The 19,830-nt window shown below is 38.8% G+C and overlaps 6 protein-coding genes across 8 annotated transcripts; 3 read left to right on the top strand and 3 right to left on the bottom strand.

Annotated features, from left to right (window-relative positions):
* Positions 1–1,656: 1,656 nt before the first annotated feature.
* LOC130691399 (DNA polymerase epsilon subunit 4-like) lies at positions 1,657–2,384 on the bottom strand. Its single transcript, XM_057514349.2, has 2 exons — positions 2,024–2,384; positions 1,657–1,895 (listed from the first exon to the last, which is right to left on the bottom strand). Exons 1-2 carry the CDS (start codon positions 2,264–2,266, stop codon positions 1,752–1,754), a joined length of 387 nt encoding a protein of 128 aa, XP_057370332.1. The 5' UTR covers positions 2,267–2,384; the 3' UTR covers positions 1,657–1,751.
* Positions 2,385–3,167: 783 nt separating this feature from the next.
* LOC130691368 (flap endonuclease GEN homolog 1-like) lies at positions 3,168–5,711 on the bottom strand. The gene is made up of 5 exons (XM_057514310.2): positions 5,568–5,711; positions 5,401–5,441; positions 5,256–5,312; positions 4,124–5,192; positions 3,168–4,015 (listed from the first exon to the last, which is right to left on the bottom strand). Exons 1-5 carry the CDS (start codon positions 5,622–5,624, stop codon positions 3,278–3,280), a joined length of 1,962 nt encoding a protein of 653 aa, XP_057370293.1. The 5' UTR covers positions 5,625–5,711; the 3' UTR covers positions 3,168–3,277.
* A 250-nt stretch (positions 5,712–5,961) lies between these two features.
* LOC130691394 (ras-related protein Rab-7a) lies at positions 5,962–7,245 on the top strand. The gene is made up of 5 exons (XM_057514342.2): positions 5,962–6,120; positions 6,309–6,547; positions 6,606–6,803; positions 6,873–7,031; positions 7,124–7,245. Exons 2-5 carry the CDS (start codon positions 6,368–6,370, stop codon positions 7,211–7,213), a joined length of 627 nt encoding a protein of 208 aa, XP_057370325.1. The 5' UTR covers positions 5,962–6,120; positions 6,309–6,367; the 3' UTR covers positions 7,214–7,245.
* A 1,272-nt stretch (positions 7,246–8,517) lies between these two features.
* On the top strand, positions 8,518–9,894 carry LOC130691388 (CD2 antigen cytoplasmic tail-binding protein 2 homolog). Its single transcript, XM_057514336.2, has 3 exons — positions 8,518–8,800; positions 8,866–9,668; positions 9,742–9,894. The coding sequence occupies exons 1-3, from the start codon at positions 8,647–8,649 to the stop codon at positions 9,841–9,843; spliced, it is 1,059 nt and encodes a 352-aa protein (XP_057370319.1). The 5' UTR covers positions 8,518–8,646; the 3' UTR covers positions 9,844–9,894.
* Positions 9,895–10,957: 1,063 nt separating this feature from the next.
* Positions 10,958–15,470, bottom strand: LOC130691040 (ATP-dependent translocase ABCB1-like). The gene is made up of 8 exons (XM_057513945.2): positions 15,333–15,470; positions 14,878–14,978; positions 14,618–14,735; positions 13,514–14,545; positions 13,236–13,444; positions 11,626–13,154; positions 11,283–11,550; positions 10,958–11,223 (listed from the first exon to the last, which is right to left on the bottom strand). Exons 3-8 carry the CDS (start codon positions 14,631–14,633, stop codon positions 10,981–10,983), a joined length of 3,297 nt encoding a protein of 1,098 aa, XP_057369928.1. The 5' UTR covers positions 14,634–14,735; positions 14,878–14,978; positions 15,333–15,470; the 3' UTR covers positions 10,958–10,980.
* A 1,543-nt stretch (positions 15,471–17,013) lies between these two features.
* Positions 17,014–19,621, top strand: LOC130691370 (nuclear pore complex protein Nup54-like). 3 transcript variants are annotated; one of them, XM_057514313.2, is made up of 9 exons: positions 17,014–17,186; positions 17,365–17,471; positions 17,559–17,799; positions 17,854–18,129; positions 18,196–18,346; positions 18,407–18,839; positions 18,902–19,165; positions 19,234–19,350; positions 19,413–19,621. In XM_057514313.2, the coding sequence occupies exons 1-9, from the start codon at positions 17,129–17,131 to the stop codon at positions 19,509–19,511; spliced, it is 1,746 nt and encodes a 581-aa protein (XP_057370296.1). In that variant the 5' UTR covers positions 17,014–17,128; the 3' UTR covers positions 19,512–19,621. The 3 variants fall into 3 exon arrangements, with proteins under 3 accessions (XP_057370296.1, XP_059351167.1, XP_057370295.1); XM_059495184.1 differs by having other exon boundaries at positions 17,368–17,799; XM_057514312.2 differs by having other exon boundaries at positions 17,015–17,186; positions 17,365–17,799.
* The last annotated feature ends 209 nt before the right edge of the window (positions 19,622–19,830 follow it).

Raw genomic sequence — 19,830 nt, 5'->3', positions numbered from 1 at the left:
CGGTGTAAATTGCGGTTTTGCACGGTTTGCACCGCGGTTTTACGGTTTGCACCGTGGATTTGCGGTTTGCACAGACAATCATCAGTAACAAATGTTGTTGCTAGATGGTGGAAAGATCGACTGATTTTCGATTGCGATGCCTACAAATCTGATCGGAAATTTGATTTATAACAAGTTGCTGACCGCCATTACGCTCACAACAATTAGTAATAATTATTTGATTTGGAATTTAAGCAAAATTTCCAAAAAAAAATTTTATTGGCGGTTCAAACCGGTTTGGCCCAGTTGCAAACCGAAAACCAAACCGCAGTCAAAAATGGCCAAACCGAACCGATGGTTTGACGATTTTTAAATGAAAAACCGCGGTTTGCCCCGATCAAAGACGATCGGGGCCGAGCCCTACATGCAACATGGTCGCGAACTACTAGGCGATCCTTTAAGACGAATTGCACCTTCTTTTTTCAATCAGTGTATTTGACTGTTTAATGAGAAGTTGCCGCTTATTGATCAGGTTCGTGCTCTAATAAATCCAAACGACAATACAGCCAATTTTTTAAAGCAACACTACATCTTTTAGTGTAGCGGGAAATATGAAAAGGTTTGCGGTTCATGAGAATCAATATAAATACACTTTTTATAAGTGTATCTTAAAGATCTACATGATGCGTCAGATTTTATTGCTGACTTATGGAGTATTCGACTTTTATTTACCAGTTTTTACTTATAGGCGAGTCGATGGTTATCGACTAGTCTAGTCGAAGCACATGAACTAGTCGATGACGATGAACTAGTCGATGATGATGAACTAGTTGATGTCAATCGACTAGCCGATGGAGGATCTAGTCGACGTATATCGAATGGTCTGAGTTATGCAATTGACGATTATTGAATAATCTAGTTAATCTTATGAACTTGTCAATGGTGATGAAGTAGCCGACATTTATGGACAGTCGACAACTATGTACTAACCTAACAATGTAATGGGCACACCGGTGTTATTGTTTAAATGGAGCCTATTTTCAGCCTACGCAATGAGCAACCGATTGCAGATCATTTTGTATTGTTTCAGCTAACCATCACCGTTGAAAGACAATTGCGTTAAATATACGCTGTAAGAGTTATCTACGCCGTTTTGTTTCCTGAACGACTCTAGATTAATACTACAGTACTATTATAAATTATATACTATTAAACATTTAGTCATAAAAAGTTGTGAACGTTAGCCTACAAGGGGCATCACGTATGAGATCGTCGATCGCCTGATTACAATCTAATAGAGACCGATACTTAATTATGCTATCATGTACTTATCCTATTATAAATTATATTTTTAAATGCGCCGTCAACGTCCACTGTGAAGGCTTGCGTACAAGGGGCATCACGAACCAAATCCTTTCTAGGCTTGGATCGTGGGATATGTTATATGATTAGCTGGTAAATTTTCCCGAATTTTTACGCTACCATTAAGATAGATATTCACTAACGCATTTCCGTACTCCCCTTGGCTGCGCTAATCATTCCCGAACTTCGAAGTTTTATGAATAATTACTTATGTTTAAAAAATTTCCGTTAAAATACTTCGCTAGTAATAGGCTATCTTAATATAGTTTTAAGTATCTATAGTTTGGGGAAAGAAAGTATACTAAGGTTTGGTAGTTCACTTAAAAAATTGCAACACATTTCTATTTAAAGCCACACATTTGGTCAAGTGACAGCTTATATGGAATAACTGTTAACACAGATTGCATCTGTTATGAGTCCAAAACACCCTCAAGGAAAGCCAGAGCATCAACTGCATCTATTGCCTGTTCCACATCTTTCTTTTGGACAGTTTTCTTTTTGGCTTGTGCAGTATAGGAATAAGCTTCTTTGGATAGACATTCAACAAAGAATTCCTGAAAGAAAGGCAGAGGTAAATCATTCAATGTTTGAACTTTAATTTTGTAAATGAAATACATAAAACCATAAAAACAAACTTGTAGATTAATAAGTGTAGTGTGTCATAATTTTGTTTATGGCTTACCGTTGTTTTTGTGATTAGGAATAAAGCTTCTTGACTACAAAGGTTGACATCTGGATCCATCTTCACTAGATGTTTGATTCGTGTGATAGGAAATTTGACAAGCTTTTCAACTTTGTTGCTGTCTTCTACAGTTGTGGTAGCGCTTACGATGTCTGTTGGCACAATATTGTAGTCAGCACTGTCAGCATTGTCATCTATCACAACTGTTTCTAGCTCAATTTCGTTTTCCTCCATTTGGTCCATTTTTAAACTCTCACTTGAATAACCAAGGTCCTACCAGTACTTGATAATTTTCACCATTCATCACCTAAACGTAACCAGAATAATGCAGCTTTCAGGCGTCAGCTCGAGACCACTATTTTTTTAAGTAAGCCAAGCAGACTACAACAAGGGCGAAAGGCGAAAACGTTTCCCGCCCGACATACAGTATTTATCGATATCATCGATATAGCGAAGCGATACATCGTGACTTCTATAAGCTCGATACTAATTCCTTCCTACGTGTTTTACCAAATCTAGCGGTAAGAACTATCCCACTAATAGGCACAGTTTTCCATAGTCGAATAAGTAACAAATCAGATAACACGTAAGATATACGTTAAGATACATATCAGTACCGAATGGCCATTATAGAGACGATACAAAGATATTCTGAAATGATGCTTCGCGTGTCTCAAAAATCAAATAAAATCTATTTTTCTGATATAGCTTTTTTTGACGTTTGACCGTGAAGGTATACTTCAGGTTTGACGTTGACAAACGGCTGCAATGAGACGAACATACTGTTCTTTAGTACTGTACGGCCTGCGACCAACCAAATAATCTATGTGATATACAAAAAAATCTGTTACTACAAGGTAGTGGTACGGCCGTGGGCCGTACCAGCACTTTCCCAAACAAATGTCGAAAAGATGTTTTATTCATATATACTCTGATGGGCGAGAGAAGCCGCGCAAAGGCAGATTTCGCCACTAGAAATGGTGGCACTCCGGTCACTGTTCTGTGATCTCTTCCCTTATTTTTCTCGGTGTATGAAACTTAAAATCGAATTCTTTACTAAAATCCGTAATCGTTGATTATTGCTCCGGGGATTCTTCTTGACGTTCTTTCTTGGCAAAATACTGTAGAACAAAATAGAAGGATACATGTTGCAAGTTTATTGTTTTCTTCTTTGCAGTTGTTTCAGTCATTGTCGAAACGTTTTCATGAAAAAATTTTTAATTTGTTGAAAAATACTCTTGAGAGATGTTCTTGTTAAATGCGGACGCGACTGAAGCGCTCCGCCAATGGAGAAGGAGTGGCGAAACTATCTTGCTCGGCGTTTTCCTTTGAATTACTTGACTGCTTCAAGGGTGTAGAAAACATGACTGCAGAATTAGTATCATTTAACCGAGAATGTGCGACAGTACTAGAGGTTTCCAAAAATTTCCCAAGCGAGAAATTTAAGCTGAAATTTGGAAGTGGGCGTTCGTCACGTCGTTGCAGATCAAGTTTCTGAATCATATAGTTGCATAGCGAATCTTGTGGCAGCACAGGGGACTTCGACGGGCTTGACGTGAAACTCGATTTTTCTTCATGGAAATGAAAATCTGGATCGGAATCGGGTATTCGACCATTGTCAGCAGATTTTGTTTTTTTGTTACAAATATGGTTTACTATAGCAGACAAATCGGAGTCATCCGTTCCCCCTGATAAATCAAAGAGGCTCGAATCTTCTGATACAGTTGATGAATTTAGTTTTTTTCTGGTCTCGAGATTCATATTTCTGAACATTTCCACCACATCAAGTTTCCTCACATCGTCACATGGTTTAATTATTTTTGAAGCATTTTTCCTTCTGCTTGGTTTCAAGGGTTTTGGTACGGGTACTGGTATCAAAAAAAAAAAATCTTTTTCGATCAAAAACTGTGGCTCCAAGGTGTTGAAATTGCTAGGGAAATTTTCGTTCTCATTATTAAACTTCCATTCGACTTCATACATCGGACATCCACGCTAGAAAAAAATTTAAATAAAAGGACAATTTTTAAAATAGTGTTCACTACAGACTTTAATGTACCACACAATCTTCATGCGTGAATATATGTAGCTAATTTTTCCTACCTTAACTCGCTTCTTCAAAATACGCAGCGGTGTAACTGCAAATTGCTTTTGACAATGATTTTTTCCGTGAATAATAATCCATCGACTTAAAAGTGGGAGAACTTTGGCGGCTGCATAGTGCGGTTCCCACTTGAGCTTCTTTGTGGCGATATCAAGAAATGTCTGAATACAAGGCATTTGCCACGGCTGGATATCACCACACTTTCTGTTCAAATGATCTTCATTTTTGAACTCGTCGAAAATTTCTTCTAGATTTAATTCCTTTAAACGCTTCATTTTCTCACGGATAGCTACTTCTTCATAGTGGACCTCGTTAAGGTGCCATTCACAGTGGCAAACTCTACTCGACGGTTTGCATCCAACACTTGTTGTTTTACATTGTAGGCAGCCAGATTTTGCGTGAGCGCGTAAGGAACCCGGATGTTTACATTGCGAACAGTGCGCAGGGCGTAGGGGAATGCTATCGCTAAAAGTTTCCTCGGAAACCCACGATTTTAGGATTTCTAAAGCCTGGCCATTTTTCCAGGTTGAAAGCACGCGAAGAGCAGATTCTTTTCCAACTCCAGGTACTCCATCGGGCAAATAGTCGCATCCGAATAATATGGCCATTGCAACAAGTTTGTCCCGGGATAAATTCAGACGAGTCTCTATCAAATCCATTGAATACTCTTGACAAACAAAATTGGTTATGTCCGTGCTAAGATTGCGATAAACAATTTTTGCGCCGTATAAAAAGGCATCACCATCGACGGTGATACATCCATCTACTGCTCCTTGACGGTTAAGGCCAGCACATGCGGCTTCCGCTTCCCCCATGCTAGTTATGGTGATAACTCCCAATGCAGTAAGCAGTTCCTTGCATTCTTGTTGAATAAATTTGTATCTACAACGTCCAGTTGAGTTTTGGGTGGTACTAGCTGACCCAGATGTGATTGTTTGACATGTTCCAAATCTTGCCTCGTTTCTTTTTTTCATTACTTTTCTCTTCAGTTCTGGGGCTTTACCTTCTAGGACATATATTGGATCTATGCCATTCTCCAAAAGAGAGGCAGTTCTAAAGAAAAGATTTCTAAATTCAAAGGACAATAATTGTTAACAAATTGTTAGAAATTATAGAGTATAGTTATTTTACCTTAAATGAGGCTTTGCTATATGTGATGGCAAAACTTGATTGTCACTGACAACCCAGCTAGCACGGCCAAGCAATATAAAAAGAAAAAAAAGAAAATAAACGAGTAAAACAAAACCAAAAATAAACAAACATGAATAATGATTACCAAGCAGTGTCTATGGCTAATCGTTTTCCAAATAGTTCTGCCTGTAGGGAAACAATTTCAACAAAACAAGACTTATGTTACATGTCATTGTTTTATGTGAATAAAGTCAAAGCAAAGATTATGATCAAATAAAATGGTGATTTAATTAAGAGTATATAAGACCCTACCACAGGTTTCTCTTTGCAAATAGGTTCCACAATGCTCCATAGATATTTCACCCCCATTATTGTAAATGCCTTAGCAGAATTTACATTCGGTCAACATTATACAATGTTCAAATATGTTTAGGTTAAGTTTGATATGTTTAAATTCAGCTTGAACGCTTAATTTCAAATTTGAAATAAAAAGCTAAGCAGACAGCGTTGTTTAACAATTACTTTTAGTGCCATGTTGCCACATGGTTTCCTCATTTCTTGCAAATTTTACATATCAATTCACATATAATAAAATGAGAACCTTCACGGTACTTGTATTTTACCTTCGAAGATATGAAATGAGAAATTTTCATAACATTAAGAAGGACGAGAAAAAACTCACAAGAGTAAACCTGAAAAACACGATTATTCTCTGGCACAGTGAGACCGAGAACACCCTAACGCGATTAGTCAGTGTTCTCTCATTCGCAGTAGTGTTGGTTGTCTGGTGGGTACATTCTATCTATCGTTCATTGTGTCGTTTCGACGTTGTGTTGTTCACAAAACTGGGGCAATTATAGAAGTGGTATGTTTTATTTTTATGCGATTTTGGTGTGTTAAGCTTTTTATTGTTCATTTTGCCGATTTGTTGTTGCTAAACTGTTTTTCTGTGAAAATTCAATCGAACGAGCAATCGTTTTTATTTCATTTACTTGTTCTGGGCGTATATTTACGTATAAACAAATTTCCTTTTGTTCTGGATGTTCTACGTAGAGATTCAACATCAGTCAATACGATCTTTACCAACAAAAATTTCATTCTGATCCGTCATAATGGCATCTCGACGAAAGATTCTACTGAAAGTCATCATTCTTGGTGATTCTGGTGTTGGAAAAACTTCTTTGATGAACCAATATGTCAACCGCAAGTTCTCCAACCAATATAAAGCCACCATTGGGGCAGATTTCCTCACTAAAGAAGTCATGGTTGATGATCGCCTTGTGACAATGCAGGTACTTATTGTAATTCTATTGATTCCATGTACCACAATAATACCATGTTTATTTCCAGATTTGGGATACAGCAGGCCAGGAACGTTTCCAGTCTCTAGGAGTTGCTTTCTATCGAGGAGCTGACTGTTGTGTTCTAGTTTTTGATGTTACCTCTCCTACTAGTTTCAAAGCTCTAGATTCTTGGAGAGATGAGTTCCTTATTCAAGCATCACCCAGGGATCCTGAAAATTTCCCTTTTGTAGTCCTTGGAAACAAGGTAAAAATTTAACAATATTTTTTAGTTATTCAGTAGTAGTATACTAGATCTCTCATCCATTTTTGACAGGTTGATTTAGAAAATCGAGCTGTTTCAACCAAGAGGGCTCAACAGTGGTGTCATGCCAAAAATGATATTCCATACTTTGAAACTAGTGCAAAGGAAGGAATAAATGTTGAACAAGCCTTCCAAACAATAGCTAGAAATGCTCTGGCTCAGGAAACCCAGGTGAGGACTTCTACTTCCAAACTGTTGGATCATGGAAACACAAACAATTGAAAACTATATGTTTAAATACTCTATTTGGTTTTTGTTGGTAGGTTGACCTTTACAATGAATTTCCTGAACAGATCAAACTAACTCCAGGCGATCAACGAGGAAATGGTCGGCAAGATTCTTGTTCATGCTAGTTGGCGTATTTGTTTCGAAAGTTTTTCGTATTTTTCTCCTAATCCCCGTTTTGAATCGGCACTGCTGGAATTTTTTTTTTCTTAAAGGGAATGTCCAAGATTAGAGCGGTTTATTTTTTAATGACCAAACGTTCTATGGCTAAAGACAACTTTGGTACTACAGGTCGTTAATGTAGCATATAGTTCTCATCTACCTATAATTGATTTACCATTCCGCTTGGAATGTTTAGCCGATGATAATACTTAGGTGAGAAAATTTCCTCCGACAGCGGAACGTTGATTACTGCTGATACCCCTCCCTATAAATATATGAATACATACGTTTTCTTCTTTAATCTGTTTTTCGCGCGTGGATAACCCGACATTGCTTTTTTTTCCTAGCGTTTTATGTATTGCACCTCGGTAGTTCTTAATTTTTGATATCGTATTTACCATTTCACAGCCGATATGTGCAAACAGTAGCAACTAAATCTTAAGTTCCCTTTTCTCCTGAAATCCAATATTGTATCATTATGTCATCCGAGGCAACCTTTTCAATCAAATTACTTGTTAAATAAGGCAATCATTTAAGAAAAGGAACGAAAGGTCTTGGTATGAGCTTCGTTGGTATGATTTTTTTTTCCTATTTTGTGTTCGTTTGATCGTCTCATTTCCTTGAAATGGTTCGAAAAACTTTGGGGTAGCTTGGTGAATGAAAAGTTATAATACATTTTAGGCTTGCACGTAGCTGTTGTAATGACTGTAACTGAATTAATAATTCGGCAAAAGGTTTTCTTTTCTGAACGTGCCTAGAACACAAGATGTAATCGACGACCAATTGCGCGTTGATCTGCGATTACACGACTTGACTCGGTCGTTTTCTGCTCATGGTGAGACTATTTAGGAAAACCAAATCTGTGTGTTTTCATACGAGCGTGCATTTCTTCGTTGGTATTCTGTTATCAATTTGCGTTTTCTTTTTGTCTTTGAAAGGACGCAAGAATTAACAAATGAATTCAAAATTGAAAGCAAAATTGCTTCTTGGAGGAAAACAGACAAAGCCCGTTTGTCGTCTTAAAGATAAAATGATTTTAGAGTGCTCGACAATTTTGATTTATTCGTTATATAAGTAAATTATTCGAGAATACTAGTGTGACAAATGAACAAAGTCCAAACGAAAACACGCATATGTCGGTAGTTTGCCGCCCTGTAAATATACAACCAGGAGTCAGCACGGCCAAGGATAACTACAAAGTCTACAACCAGCAAGCATTTTGTAGCAACAAGCACATTAGTCGACGATCATGCGCCCTTGCATGATCGTCTGCTAGATATCATAAACAATTATACTGGGTTTTGAAGAATAATTTGAACTATCTGTAAAAAAAACTCTTAGGTGAAAAAGCGTTGCCCAAGTTATATTTCTTCAGACACAAGGTGTTTTATTGAGCAAAATGCCGAAAAGAAAACACGGAGAGTTAGAAGAAGATTCCCTAGAAACGGGGAATGTTGATCAAGGTGATTTTTCTGACGGCGATGAAAGTGGTGACGAAAATGATGCCGAAAACGTTGACAAATACGAGATGATGAAGGAGGATGACATAGAAGGTAATTTTGCTTTATTGTATATTATATCTACTACAAAAACATTATAATTCCAACCATTTCATCAGGACAAGAAGATCCTACTCAAGAATTTGATGGAGAAATCCAGATTACACCATTTAACATGAAGGAAGAAATGGAAGAAGGAGATATTGACAAAGAGGGCACTTATATATTTGGCAAGCGAGAGAAAGATGAAGTGAAAGACCATTGGTTAGACAATATTGATTGGGTAAAAGTGAATTCTCAATCAGCTTCCAACAAAATCCCATCAGATGAAGAGAGCATGGATGCAACTGACTACTTGAAGAAATTTGACCCCATCCCTGCATACAAAGAAATGCTTACCATTCTTTTACCTGGAGAAACAGTCCTTAAAGCCCTGAAACGATTAGGAGGTGGTAAAGTACAAACAGCATCTGAAAGATGGAAAAAGAAGAAAAAACAACCAGATGAAGAAGGCAACAAAGAAAGCACATTAAATAAGGAATCTATAGCTAAATTAACTGAGCTTGCTAATAAGATCCTTTCTGAAATGGGGAACATGGATATTTATCAAGAAACATTTGAAGGAATATGTTACAAAGTAAAAAAAATAGAAGAGGTTGCATCGAAACCGATCAACGATCTCGATATGTTTGGGGACATGTTTGACGAGAAGAATAAAGCAAGTGATGGTTCTGACAAACAGAAGTCAGAGTCAGCTGAGAATGAACCTGTAACTAAGAAGGTTCGATTCGAGGAAGGCGAAAGCCAAGCTACAACCAACGAAGTAAAAACCTCAGAAACTGTACAATGGGAATTTAAGTGGAAACAAGAGGATGACTCCGAAGTACATGGACCGCATAGTACAGCCGAGATGCTTGATTGGGTTGGTCTTTTTAATAATTTTACTGACTGTGAACCTAGTGAGACTGCTAAACCTAATTTAATACGATTTTCAGGTAAACCAAGGCTACTTTGAATCGGGCGTGTGGGTGCGCCGTGTTGGTCAACAAGGAGATTTCTATACCTCGAGACGAATCGACTTTGATCTGTATCTCTGATCCACCTAATAAATTTCCTTCAGTTTTACTGAATGGTATCGTTATTTACAATATCCTTTCTTCCATGTTCGTTTTTTAATAAGGCAGCCAAGCCAATGGCTTTATCATTCAGCTATAAATTTCAATAAATTTATTGATGGTGATTTGCTTATGGTTATGATTTACATGGTTTACAAGTTATAAACATGATTCAGATTCTCCGATGGCTGAAACAGTTAGTTGTGAATTGGAAATGAACACACCGCTCTGGGCACTGAATCTGACGTAAATCACAAAACTGCAAATTTGTACGAAATTCCTTTTAGAAACGTATTTTTGTTTGAGTTGGAACAGTCATGTAATGATAATATAAGCACCTAAAAAGATGTATTGGAAAAGAACAAAACGAAATGCTTAGCTTTTCTTGTGTGAACCTCCTTATTAGGCTGAGAATTTAGAGTTACTTGCATTTTTTTAGCCTGATTCGCTCGTATGAAATTTCTAGACCTGTACTATGCATGGCCTGCTCCGATCCATTCCCCTTCCTTCAAGAATGTATCTCGAGCTTATGCGAGTAAAGTTTTCATAAAATCCTGCAGCAAACTCAATAGAAAGCGAAGGCTTTGTTGTATAAAACAAAAAGGAAAAAGTCTTCCAACCAATGGAAAACCTGTGTGCAAATAAACATAAATAATAATAATAATAAACCAAATGGGTTCCTTAGTTGTATACAGCAAGCAATGCCGGGTAAGAAAAAGGGAATCCCGGTTCGATTTACTTTGATTGACATTTATTCTTATGATGTGAAGAAGATGTTTTTTATCATAATAGCTTTGGTTGCCTCTGGGTTTCATTTTTCCTTGTTTTGTGAAATTGTTCAGCAGAGTATCAGTCTGGCCTTTATTTTTTTAATGCCCAGTTACGCAATATTTACCAGTTGAGAACACCCTTATAGGTGGACAAATTTGGGACGAAAATAAATACTTAAATAAAGGTGAATTTGCCGCGGCAGCACTGTCAGCGAAAGTTTTGGTTTATTTGCTTTTGAAATTTGCTAAACAAATTGTACGAAATCAAAGTCATCGATAAGAAATTCTCTGGTACAGTTTAGTATCCACTGCTGGCGGGTTAGACATTCCGTTCTTTACGCTATACTTGTCAGCCAATTTTTTCTGATGTGAACAGTTGATGATATAAGCCTCCAAGTTCCATTAATTGCTGATGATTACCTTGTTCTTGAATTTTTCCCCGGTTCAATACAAGTATGAGATCCGCGCTACTGATTGACTGCAAGCTGTGGGAAATAACAATGCAAGTACGGCCAACCTGAGCTTGATTGAGCGCTTGCTGTACCAAAAGTTCAGATTCTGGATCCAGAGCAGACGTCGCTTCGTCTAAAATCTTAATTTAAATTCTAACGTTTAACTATTGGAATGAATATAATTCCTAGTTGTATTTACTAGGATTTGAGGTCGTCTAAGAAGGGCTCTAGCTATGGCCACACGCTGTTTCTGACCGCCGCTTAACTGAGCTCCACGATGCCCCACGATTGTCTCATAACCGTTGGGTAGCGACTCAATCCAATGGTGTATGTTGGCTTGACGAGCAGATTCCATAAGTTCCTCAGCGAGTGCCTGGCGAGTATTGTCCCCGTACGCAATGTTCTCGCCAATGGTCCGGTTGAAGAGAACTGGTTCCTGGCAGACCAGGCCAAGCCGGAACCGTAAACTGTCGTCATTCAATAACATGATTATTCATAAAGATATATGCCCATACAGTGTGATAAAACAGAAATGCTGTTACGATTTTTTTGAGAAATCTGCCAAAGGACATCGATTGAAATGAATACTTCCTCGACTGGGGTCATAAAAGCGTTGAAGTAGTTGAAGACACGTGGATTTTCCCGAACCGTTGGGTCCGACTAGTGCCACCGTTTGCCCCGGCTGAATAACGACACTGAATTCATCTAGAACTGGTACATCAGCCCGAATAGGATAACTGAATCGTATATTCTCGAATTTAATTTGCTCCAATAAATCCGCAGGGACATCACCAGTTGATTTGTGTGTAGGAGAAGCGTTGCTAGAATCAACGTCAGTATCCAATAAACTGCAAAAACGGCCGGCCGAATCACACGCTTTTTTAAAATTCGGCATGAGCGACAAATCTTTTCCAACGTTTTCCATGCCATAAACGAGAGACTCAGAGACAGCGAACACATTTTTAACGGGTGTGGCTTCGTTTTGAACCAGGTAACCCCCATAAAACATAAAAAAGATAGAAACAAGCGTATCGAGATTTGAGGCCAACGAGCATACCAAGCCACGAACTGCTGCTCTTCTTCTAAGAGTCTGTTGTCCCATATTTAATATTTCTGTGTAGCTTGTATGAAAATGTTCTTGTTTGTTAAGGCCCACCACTGTACGAATGTTGGAGATGGTTTCCGTAGCTATACGGTTCGAATCTTCGATAATTTTGTTTTCTTCTACCGAGTTTTGCGTCACTCCTAGTTTCGAATCTATCACAAAGATTATTAACAACACAGGGATGAATATGGACCCAACTAACGCTAGTTTCCACTGGTAGTAGAAAGCTAAAGCTAGCGAGAAGATCAACGCTGATAGACCTTGGATGACTGCACCTGTTCGCAAACCAACCACTGCTTGAATGTTAGATGGATCGCTCATCAAACGCGTGCAGAGAGCACCTACGTTATTTTCTGGTCGATCAAACCAACTTATTTCTTGATTTAATATTGACTGATAGCTCAACATTCGGAGTTGTAACAACAATCGACTACCAGTCAATGAGAAAGTGAATGTTTGGACAAATCCAGCGGTGCCCGCAACAACGGCTAGAACCAAGAAGACACATAGAAAGTTGGCTGTAATTTCTTCAATCTCTGTTTGTGCGCGTATTCCAATGCTCAAAAGGTTGAGTGTTTCTCCAAAAACAATGCAAAAGATTGGTTGGCAAAGTCCCGTGGTGATCGATCCCAAAACACCAAAGGCAACGTATGGTAACAACTGCCGATTAGATCCTACGATTTTTGTTAACGAAGTATAAGGCTTCTTCCGTGAATTTATTTCTCCATGAAGCATACGCTGAGGTATAGTCCTTCTATACTGAGCTTTTACGCCATTCAAGTTCGTCAAATTTGGAAGTCCATTTTCCGAAGCGAAAAGAGCCGAATGGTTTGATTGGATTGGTATGATTTCAGGACATGGTTCAGCAATTCGTGAACACGTTTGACCATCAACTGAATTTGATTTAGTAACAAGGCTAGAATACAATCCTCCTTTAGCCATTAAGACTTCGTGAGATCCGCATTCCTAATTGAAATATAATTTTATAGTTAAGTACTAAAGCTAATTACTGGCATAATAGTAATTTTAGAACTGAAAGTGATATACGGCAATGAGTCCGCCATGTAGAACGAGGATTAAGTCGGCTTTCCGAATGGTTGCCATCCGATGCGCAATAATAAAGCAAGTTCTTCCTCTACAAACGCTATCCAAAGCTTTCTGTACTGCAACTTCACTCAATTTATCCAAAGCTGATGTTGGCTCATCTAAAAGGAGAATTTTTGGATCTCTCATTAGAGCTCGAGCTATGGCAATACCTAAATATTGAAAATCAAATTATCCATTAGAATATTTTTCCTGAATTTTAAAATGAATCGTCATTTCACATTGTTTCTGGCCGCCACTTAGCTGAGTGCCACCGTCACCAATTACTGTTTCGTATCCTAGGGGAAGCGACTGGATAAAATCATGAACAAGAGCCTGTCTTGCGGCATGTTGCATCTCTACCAGCAATAGTTCTCGGTGTTCAGTTCCATTAAAACAACCCCCTAATAGAATGTTTTCTCTAATGGTGGCTGCAAAGAGAACAGGCTCTTGACCAACGATGCCTATATGACGTCGCAACCAAATCGGATCGTATTGATTTAGCGATATACCGTCCAGACGAATCACACCGTAGATCGGGTCGTACAGTCTTTGAATGAGTTGTATCAATGTTGTTTTGCCACATCCAGATGGTCCAACTAAAGCTACTGTTTTTCCAGGTGGAATGCTGAAAGAGATGCCTTTCAAAACAGGCACATTCGGTCTTGAGGGGTAGCTGAATTGGACTCCATCAAACTCCATCAATCCTTCAATTTTTTCAAATGAATTGTGGTTCTTCCTCCTTTGAAGAAGTTGTGTGATTCTTAAGGTGTCGATTGTTTTGAACACCGAATTAGCTGCCACTTTTCCAGTAGAAAATATTTCGATCAGACTAAGAATTTGGCTAATTTTAGTCCCCCCATAAAGAACGTTAAAAAAAACTATGTTGAAAGTTGCCACTGAATATTTTTGTTTTCCCTGAATCGGTATGTTGTCGGAGGAGGAGGACGAAGAGGACAAGACCATGCCCACTCCGTACCAAAATGCCAAGGCGTAAGATACGAATGTTAGGAGCCACCACAATCCAGCTTCCAGGCCGCTTAAGAGGCTGCGCCTGAAGGTAGCAAATTCAATGGGTTGCATTTCTTGCTGGAAGCGCTGCAGCTCTTTCTGTTGCCCTCCAAATGCCACAACTGTTCGAAGGCCCTCAAAAACTTCTTCAGCATTTGCGATAGCTCTCGAACTGGCATCAAGTTCCTGCAGCCTAAACTTTGTTTGTTGCTTTGAGAGGAAAAAGTTGTAGCAACCAGCAGAGGAAGAGGTGATAAGATAACCTAAGGCATAGGAATGAGGTATGTCTTTCAAAATAATATATAAAATGTAAAAATGACATTAACAAATCAAACCATGGTTAGTTTCCATCCATGGTACAATGCAGTAATAGTACAGGCAGCAAAAGCTGATGCGTAGTATATAATTAATCCTAATTTTTCGCCTATACTCTCTTCGATTTTTCGGACATTACTACAAACAAAGAAACGTTTAAAAAACATGTAAATTTTGAAAAAAAGCGTGAAGAGAAGTGCCCAAGCAGATGCGGTAGAGGCATTAAATATTTGCTGGGCACTGTTAAAGCTGTTATTGTTATACAAACTGCCAAGCTTACTCTGTTGACTGTGAGACAAAATCCTGCGGATGCCGAGTGTCGTGCCAAGCTATCTCTTGAAACAGAACGGCCTCAAACAGTAAACTTCTCATTCTGCGTCCCTGTTGATAAAAGACTTTTATGTACGTTATACGATACAAGTATCATTTAAACCCCCAATATCTTTTCCTTGAATCCACGTTTTCTTTGAAAAGCTTCATTTACTTAGTTGAAACAATTAGCCAGTGGTAAGTGGCGAAATATTGGATTATGACTGTTACGACGTGCCTACGGCTGACGGTTGTGTTTTAACCTAGCACTGTTATCAACTGCACCATGCATTCGCATTATTTTTGTCCGATTTCTACCGTATCTGCTGACTACTACGTTTACCGAGTTAGAGAACAACAACAGTATTTACTGCTAGTGAGATAAAAGCAACATGTTTAAACTTTGAATGGAAATTGATACTAGACCTGATTATAAGCTGCCACGTTAAGGCACGCCACGAAGACGGCATGTAGAACGAGTGAGGCAAGTCCCACAGTGGCACTTTCGATGCAATATGTAATTACATCTTCCATAAGGAGATTACGTTTCATCGGGCTTTCGGGAACGAGCCTGCTGGCAACAAAAACATAAAATAAGAAAAAAAAATGCTCCGTGAATAGATCGTCGCCTGTGAAAACAATTCAGCAAGAGACAATTAAAGGATAAATTAAGAGAAAAAAAAACAACATCTGCATTAGGCTACAAAACATTGATTAGGTATGGAATATAGGCAGTTAGCTTAAAAGTTAGAATGCTAGTGTAAAAGCAGTTTAAATATACGTTTAGACTTTTATCAGTTGGTACGTAGTTCTTAATTACTGGTTGCAAAAACGATTTCTTACTCAAGTTGAGTTCCATTATTAATACGAGTCGTGTCGCGTCCGGTACTGTTATCGCCATTTGAACAACCTGAGCTTTCTTCACGGGCAAAACTATCCGTAAGTTTGCCAAAAAGAATTATCAAGACAGGAAGTGAAATACCAGCAGAAACGGCCGACACTATGGATACAATCGTTAACCACACATCGGACGTTGATGCAAATCTAAAAAGAAGAATATAGGAAACAGCTCGACCTTCCATTGACAGTGTTTTTTTCTCTGTTACACCCATGATCACAAACGACGTGCACAACGTTAAGGCTGCCGCTCGATTGCTACTGCAATGTACTTGCACAGTTTGAGCAGGTCGCCCACTGGAACGTCACCGGTATCGGAGCTTCATATTATGTGGCGTTACAATGCTGTTCAACAGGTAAACCAGCTATTTCTCGTAAATACGTTTCTGATACCAGTGCCTTTAAAAAAAAAGGAAGAAAAAAAATTTATAATCTTATTTTTTATTTATTTAATAATTCTATTTATTTATTTTATTCCATTCATATCATTTATTCATTTTATATTTTGGTTGTTAATATTTTAAACGTAGTCCTCTTTTCTTCGTTGTGAAACGATTCCACGGTATTATTGGTGCTGTATATAGTACAAGTCAAAAGTTATTGTTCGCTGTGTAATTCAAGCAAGCATCTTTATCCCACTATTGTCACGTTTCTGGAACAAGCTAAAAATCTGATTCTCCAAATCACACGATCCCGTGAAAAATGTTGATTCTTGGTCACACCCATACCACTAGTACGACTAGAATGGCTGTAATGACTTCCAGCTGAAGATTATTGCCTCACGAAACTAATAACCGACATAGTTAGTATTTCGAAACAAAACTGGCCAGAACTAGCCTTCAAGCAGCTAATGTTTGTGTAATGTTCCTTGTGTTCTATGTTAAGTAAAAAAATATTTAAAAAATAAGAAATGTAGTTACTCGCGTTGCAGGATGTAATACTCACACCCCATTTTTGTCACAGTATTATCGGTTATCAATTAGTAGCTATAATTAAATAGTTATAATCAAACCTTACTGACCTGGCACGCCTAGGTCGTTTTCGCTTTCGGAGAAGCGGGTTGTTAGAGTAAATTAAAACGAAATTGTGGTAAAAGGCTGGGATTTCCGCAGATAACGCCCGCATTTTATTTAGCCGCAAACTCCTGCACCCTTCCACTCCCAACAGTTGTCCCAGCTGTTGTAGTGCTGTAGCCTATAATATTGTAGCATCGAGTTTGAAGTAGGAAAACGAACAACCGGCTGCTTCAACTGTGTTTGTCTATATTACACCATTCACACAAAACTCGAAGCCGATCTGAAACAAAAGAAATTTATATTACCAGGATGTCATTTTCTAGTGGTTCCCTTTTCCAACCTGCCCAATCTTCTACATCAACTACAGGTAAATTGTAACATGGTGTTTATGTTGTCAAACTACATCCACAGCCAGATAAATGGAAAAGGACTTGATCGGTTTCTCACAACATGAATTACGTGTTTACACTGTAGCATGCATGCAGCCGCAAGTTAGTCCTTCTCTTCTTATTTTTGTTAATTTGTGTGTCACATCTACGTTCCAGGAGGGTTGTTTGGAGGAACTGGGCAAACTGGTACCACTTCATTTGGAGGATTTGGGGGACAGCAGGTCAACACAGCAAATCAACCCTTTTCATTTGGAACCCAACAAGTAAATGCTACACCTGCACTAGGATTTGGCACCCAACAAACAAACACCACAGCAGCAGCACCTACCTTTGGATTTGGTACAACACAGGCTACTTCAGCAACCCCAGGCTTTGGATTTGGAGCTACACAGACTAGCACTGCTCCTTCATTTGGTTTTAGTGGAACACAAACAAGTTCAGCTGCTCCCACTTTCGGTTTCGGAGGAACTCAAACCAACCTTGGGGCTCCAACATTCGGATTTGGGCAGCCACAGACTAGTAATACTGGCTTCGGCTTTGGTCTGGGAACATCTACTGCTTCAACGTCTACCGGACTTTTTTCTGGAACTGGTAACCATTTACATAATACATCTTCTGTTAGGTAATCTTGACCTTTTTTGGTAGGAGGTGGATCATTCGGGGCATCCCTTGGAAGTACTGGGACTGCACCATCAGGTACATCCTTTTCTTTAGGGACCCCTGCATTTGGAAGCACAGCACCTTCAACCGGGCTGTTTGGTCAACAAACACAACCACAGCCTACCCCTCCCGCGCAGCAAGCCGGCACACAAGTAGAATCTGTTTTGTCTTCTGTACTTTATTGTAACGTTTATGGTGATGAGCGAGACGCAATCTTGGCCCGTTGGAATCTTCTGCAAGCGGCATGGGGAACCGGAAAAGGTATCCTTTACACGTACTTAAATTGCCGAATTCAACTTGCAGTCTACAGTATTTATCTATATATAGGTTTTTACTCTGGCACGGCCAGTGCTGTACAATATACTGCGGAAAATTCATTGTGTCGTTTCAAAGCGATTGGTTATAGCAAACTACCACAAGGAAAGAATGAAGATGGAATAATTGTATTGCTATTTAACAAACCTGAAGCAGACATTCGGTATGGATGTATTGTGTGTCATACTATTTATAAGTATAACTAATGTGCCAATTTTCCCAGTCGAGATCAAGCCCAATTAGTAAGTGTCATAACTACAGCACTGGGAAACAAGCCGAACCTTAACGTGACCGTGGAGGGTGTTTCGGGGTTGGACATAAATAAAACAGAAGTCCTTATCTGTGTTCAAGAACGATCAGCAACCGGTGCCATCCACAAGGTACCTGCCATTGAGCTGTCCTCATTCCTATGGAGCCAGCAGCCATCTGGAATGATGCAAACAGCTCGTGGTCAACTCAGCACGCTCGGCGTTGTTTCCTGCGTTCCAAGGGTGCGACCAACGCCCGAACAATTGCGGGAATATCTGGCATCTCCTCCGGCTGGTATCGATGCTCGAATCTGGAAACAAGCGCAGTCGGAAAATCCTGATCGTGATAATTTCATACCTATACCATTGATTGGATTTGGCGATCTTGTTCGCCATCTTCATCTTCAGGTTTTCTTAAAAGTTTTTGAAACCACATTTGATGGGCTTAATAACAAATATATTTATTACAGGAAAAGGAAACTCGCCGACACCAAGGAACATTGGACAAATTAGCAGAAGAATTAGCTAACCTGCAATCGCGAGCATCCGAAACATCAGTAGCGCTAAGCGAACAGCGACGACGATACATAGATTTGCAGCATCGAATCCTTAAAGTTCTGATAAAACAAGAGTGCTCACGAAAAGAGGGCTTCGCCCTGCAACCAGAAGAAGAACGATTAAGAGTGCAACTCGAGTCTGTGCACAACGAACTCAGTATCCCTACGCAATTTAGAGTAAACAAACCTTATTATTCTTAATAAAGGATTTAGATAGATTAATCAGCTATATTTTAACAAAACAGGGTCGACTAAATGAATTGCTATCACAAATTAGGATGCGACAATCTGCTTTTATGCCAGCAGAAAGAATGGCAGAACGGTACAATATAGAACCAAATGTTTTGGATGATTTAAAACAAGTAAGATGAAACAAATTACGTGCAAACTTTAAATCCTCTGACCCCATGTCTCATCTGTACAGGTATTGAAATCGCAGCAAGAAGGAATGGCTCAGTTGATGAATATTCTTAAAGAAGATTTCAATGATTTACTTGTCTTAGATAATGCTTTGAAACATTAATTTTGTCAATGGATGACTTGAGAGCTTTTGATAAGCAAAGTATTTGTTTTATTGTATTCCATTTTCGGAAGGCTCTAACACAGAAATATATTTTGCACTTGTACTGTTCACCAGCCATTTTTATTTTATCCCATTATTTATGCCATATATAACGTGTCTGTAGACTACAGTAAGTGCTAGTTTTCTTATCACCAACGGCTCATGAATGTTTTCTACTGGTGAGAATTGATTACATAGTCGTTTATACAAATAATTTTATTTTTATCCTTTCAGTCTTACTGGACATCTACTAGTATTTATTGTATGATACCGTACCGTT

The sequence above is a fragment of the Daphnia carinata genome, chromosome 1, assembly GCF_022539665.2.
Source record: "Daphnia carinata strain CSIRO-1 chromosome 1, CSIRO_AGI_Dcar_HiC_V3, whole genome shotgun sequence".
Lineage (NCBI taxonomy): Eukaryota > Metazoa > Arthropoda > Branchiopoda > Diplostraca > Daphniidae > Daphnia > Daphnia carinata.
The sequence above is the reverse complement of the archived record's forward strand: the minus strand, read 5'-3'. Positions and strand labels throughout refer to the sequence as shown.